General features: G+C 31.3%; 1 protein-coding gene across 1 annotated transcript; it reads left to right on the top strand.

The window, feature by feature from the left end:
• The first annotated feature begins 1,079 nt into the window (after positions 1-1,079).
• LOC128550504 (multiple epidermal growth factor-like domains protein 10) lies at positions 1,080-4,354 on the top strand. The gene is made up of 3 exons (XM_053529705.1): positions 1,080-2,144; positions 2,451-2,601; positions 4,096-4,354. The coding sequence occupies exons 1-3, from the start codon at positions 1,832-1,834 to the stop codon at positions 4,352-4,354; spliced, it is 723 nt and encodes a 240-aa protein (XP_053385680.1). The 5' UTR covers positions 1,080-1,831.
• The last annotated feature ends 222 nt before the right edge of the window (positions 4,355-4,576 follow it).

The raw sequence follows: 4,576 nt of genomic DNA, 5'->3' as shown, positions 1-4,576 counted from the left end.
GCTCTTAAGTTTAGTGAAAACTTGTTAGTCTAATAATATGGCGGCTGTAGTTTAAAAATTAGAAGCTTTATCATAGTTTGAGATAATACAATAATCTGGATCTAGCACAGGTAAGAACATGATATGTTGTTATATGAAAAATGCTTTTATTTATTATGTATGTCATTTAGGTAAATATATCTTGTTCACTGAACATGTTACTCAAGTTTAGGGCGTTGTTTTAGTTCTCACTTCTAAAATTAAAATTGAAACTGCACGAAAACGTATAGGTACTGGTTTCTATTATATATAAATAACTTTATGCAAAGCTTTCACTTAGTAGTTATATGAAAAATGTATAGTGTAGCAGTTGACGAAGCCCATATTTTTTTTATATTTTAGAGTAAAACAGTGGAGAATGGTGCGCGCATTAAGTACAATAATATTACTTTTGACACTTTGCACAGATGCTGTGCTAACTGGTGAGTTAACATTGCCTACAAATATCAATTTATCCTTTGTTTCTTAATTATACACTGTAGCGAATGAAATTAATACCTGTATCTTTTTTGTTGCAAAATCTACGACTTGCTTTTCTAAGAGAAGGGAAAAGAATAAAGGCATGAAAAACAAAGCAGAATGGTTGGAAATTTTAATAACCTGTATTGGAGACTTTTTAAAAGTCAAATCACTCGGATAAGAGAACCATTCTAGAGCTGTCTAATATACGTATTTCTTATTGTATTTTTCTACGTTTCGAATATGATATAGATAAATATAAATTAACGGAGAATATTTCGAGGGCTCAACGCGAAACTAGTCAAAGTGCATATAGAAATAGAAGCAGATAGACTAGTTCTGTGTTGAGCCCTCGATTTATGTAACAGATTTCTGTTTGTTAAAGATCTATATGAAATGATGAAATAAGATGATATCTTAAGTGTAATTACTGATAAACACAATCTTACTCTTATTCTTTATAAGTCACGGCAGACGTTCAAAACATAGATATAATTTTACACTGTGAATTGTCATACGTTATGAAGTTATGTATCATAACAATTGTTCATATTTATCTTTAGAATGTTCCACTGGCTGTAATTCCTGTTCCAGTTCAATATGCATAAAATGTGAATCGTCATATTATTTATCCGGTGGCTCCTGTTTTATATGTCCAGGAGACTGCACCAGTTGTAACGGGTATAATAACTGTACTTCGTGCAGACCAAGTAAATGGGGTTCAGCCAACCAGTGCCAGTTTATCTGTAATAACAATTGTCATAATAAAGAATGCCAATATGACACTGGATATTGTATTCAGTGTGAACCAGGGCTGTACGGTCTACTGTGTCAACTTGATTGTAGTCTCTGTGAGAATGATCTTTGTGATTTACGCAAATGCACGCACGGATGTAAACAAGGATATTACGAGTACAAAACTGAGCTTGAAACATTTTGTCATAAATGTACGACAGATTGTAGATATTGTTATGACGCACGCACATGTAAGGTTTGCAATGATGGTTTTCATTTGTATCAGTATTATTCAAATGAAAAGGTTTTTGTTGTTTGTGTTAGTTGCTCAGTAGGATCAAACTGTTCAAATTATTGTGTTATTCAAAATTGCAATAAGTGTCAAGTCAATGATGACGCTTTGGTATGCACAGATTGTCCTGAAGGATCTAGATTTAACGGCAAAACATGCATAGTAAATACAACAAGCTGTTCTCAAGGATGTTCTTCTTATTGTGATGACGAAGGAATATGCTTAGAAAGTTGCAATGCAGGATGGACGGGTGAAAGATGTTCTGAGCAGTGTTTAGATAACTGTTTGACATGCGATAAAAGTAATATGGACACTTGTCAACAGTGTAAAGATGGTTTTTACACAACCAATTGTAGCATTGCTTGTAGTCCATCATGTAAAACAGAAGACGGTCAACAAACGTGTAAACTAAACGATGGATATTGTTTAAATGGATGTGAACACAATTTCTGGGGCCCTTTATGTCACCAGCCTTGCCCTAACGGTTGTACTGAAAACGGTTTATCTCCGGTATGCGAACGAAACAAGGGGGCATGTAAACATGGATGTAAGGACGGATACAATGGAGACAAATGCAATCTGACTGCTACTACAAGCAAAACAACGATAGTGTCTGAAGGTAACTATACTATAATTTATTTATTGTGTAAAAGCATAATATTTTAAATCATTTATCGATGGTTGAAAATGACTGACTAGATTATTTTAGAGAAATAAAGTAAGTCTACATTTTGGGGAAAATAATACGCTTATTTTATTTTATTTTATTTTACTTTATTTTATTTTATTTTATTATTTTATTTTATTATTATTTAATTTCTTATTATGATCATATTCATAAAGTGACTTTTTTAATAATACATATTCAAATAATTTTCACAAGAGATGATAAAATGTTTTAAAATCAACATTTATATTACAACAGCAACAACAACGCAAAGCAAAGTGTGTACACAATGTGACTGTAAAGAAAATGTTGACTGCAAAAACAATTTCATTGAAGGCTTCTTTTCGGGATTAGGAACGTCTGTTGTCGTTGCAGCTATTACAGTGGCATTATTCCAGATAAGGCGAAGGTAAAAACCTGTCAGTTTGAAAATGGAATTTAAAACATATCATACTTAACATACGAAAAACATGTTTGTGTCACCCACAGATAGATCATTTGTTTTAAAGGTTGTACGACAACAAAGATAAAGAACATTTCAAAATTAGTATATTTCGCAAGAAGGCTAACTTTTGAAACTTAGTTACTGACAATTGTGTTGTTTTGGAAACACATGATAGTTAGTTGTTCTTGCTAACTTTTGCTTTCGAAATTGAAAAGCGTTTGTCACGTGGCACCGAAGATAAATTGCTACAATTAAAATGTTTTATGCAAACGGTCGTTAAATACTAATTCCTCCTTGGTGTATTAGTCAAGATGGTACGGAAGTTTTTATTGCCGAGCCAACCTGGGTTCGATTCCCGACTCAGACATATTATTTCTTCTTGATTTATATTTTTTAAAATAGTTTAGAAATAAGTCATGTTCTAATGTTCATAATATGACCATACTTCATTTTTAAATTAAAGAAAGATCATTTTAGTCAAAATTTGAACTCCAGTCCCTTTAAAGTAAATTACTTGCAAAAGTTTTGTTTGTGTTTATTACATATGTGTAACATGTTCATGTAATTTGGAACGCTTACAAGACTAAAGCAATAAGATTTTTTTGCTTTTAAGGACATTTAAGATTCTGACGTCTTATTTTCGTTAGTCAGGCCCCTTTTGTGACAATTCTGTTATCAGTTTATGCATTTTTGAGTACCCTTATGTTTATATTGCTATTTGAAATAAACTTCTGTAATATAAATTATACGATTTTTCCTAAACCAAATTACGCTCAAGCCTATTGGTTTCTTTACAGCGGCACATAATGCGAACATAAAATGCTCCATAAATAAATATCTTTGCAGATTCTTATATTTTTTATTTGTCAAATACATGCATTGAAGTAAATATGGCACTTACTTTGTCATCATTTTGGTGGGGCCGTACTTGGCCATAATTCCACGTACCTGTTTAAGAGTGTAAATACGTAACCATTTTTATGTGCTTTTCATGTAAGTGTTTCAATAACACTGTCAAATATTTTGCATTTGCATATTTTACTTTCATATTTTGATGGCACCCGATAATGTTTTTATAACTTCTGGCCCAACCCTTTTGTTTATTTACATTGATGTATTTATGTATGCTTGTCGTATGTGTGTGTATTGAATATGTATATATATATACAATAAAATATGATTAAACTAAACGTTCATATTTTCAGCATATCGATACGTTTCATTTAGTTAGTTTTTACCTAACACTGTTCTCAGTACTAATATTTGGTATTTCTTTATTTGAAATAAATATGGATTACATTTAAATATGATTGGATTTTATCTAAATTAATACAACATTTGCATGCTTTATGAATAACCATAATATTTCAGCACACTTAAAGTGTGTTTAAGTGTGTAAAGCATCTCTTAAACAAGTTTCAAATCCGAAAGGCAGTCAATGTTTACCTTTTACAACAGGTATGTAGCAAAGAAGTTAAAATCGCAGCAAGATTCGAAGAAAACAATCGAGATGCCCACATATTATAACGAGGATATCCGTCATACACATGAAACACAAGAAGAGGCTATCGGAACTAATAACTATGAGAAACTCGGCAATACCAGGAACACGGATAATGTTTACCATGGTATGAAAGCTGTTGAAGAAATTAAGTTATGGAGTTGGTTTAACAATACAGAATTTTTTGTATTGATATTTTTCAACAAGGAGGTATAATGTAATAATCACAATGAAAATAGTAGAAAAAGTATTATTATTATTATTATTATTATTAACTTGTGCTAGTTGTTTGCAGACTTTCACTAACTAAAAGTTAATTTATAACTTCCAGTTACTAAAATAAATATAAATGAGATAATTGTAATGAACCTTATACTGACGTTTACCGAATGTATTTTTCAGATTTAGAAACAACAGTGCAGTAAAGTGCCTGCTTTC

The sequence above is a fragment of the Mercenaria mercenaria genome, chromosome 18, assembly GCF_021730395.1.
Source record: "Mercenaria mercenaria strain notata chromosome 18, MADL_Memer_1, whole genome shotgun sequence".
In the NCBI taxonomy this organism is placed as follows: domain Eukaryota; kingdom Metazoa; phylum Mollusca; class Bivalvia; order Venerida; family Veneridae; genus Mercenaria; species Mercenaria mercenaria.
Note: the sequence above shows the minus strand (reverse complement) of the source record. Positions and strands in the feature narration are given on the sequence as shown.

What these genes read in the sequence shown, in the direction of transcription:
- LOC128550504 (XM_053529705.1), top strand. Translation starts at nt 1,832, where the DNA reads ATGGACACTTGTCAACAGTGTAAAGATGGTTTTTACACAACCAATTGT. An exon ending in AACAACGATAGTGTCTGAAG is followed by an intron (nt 2,145 to 2,450) that starts GTAACTATACTA and finishes ATATTACAACAG; the next exon opens with CAACAACAACGCAAAGCAAA. An exon ending in TTATTCCAGATAAGGCGAAG is followed by an intron (nt 2,602 to 4,095) that starts GTAAAAACCTGT and finishes CTTTTACAACAG; the next exon opens with GTATGTAGCAAAGAAGTTAA.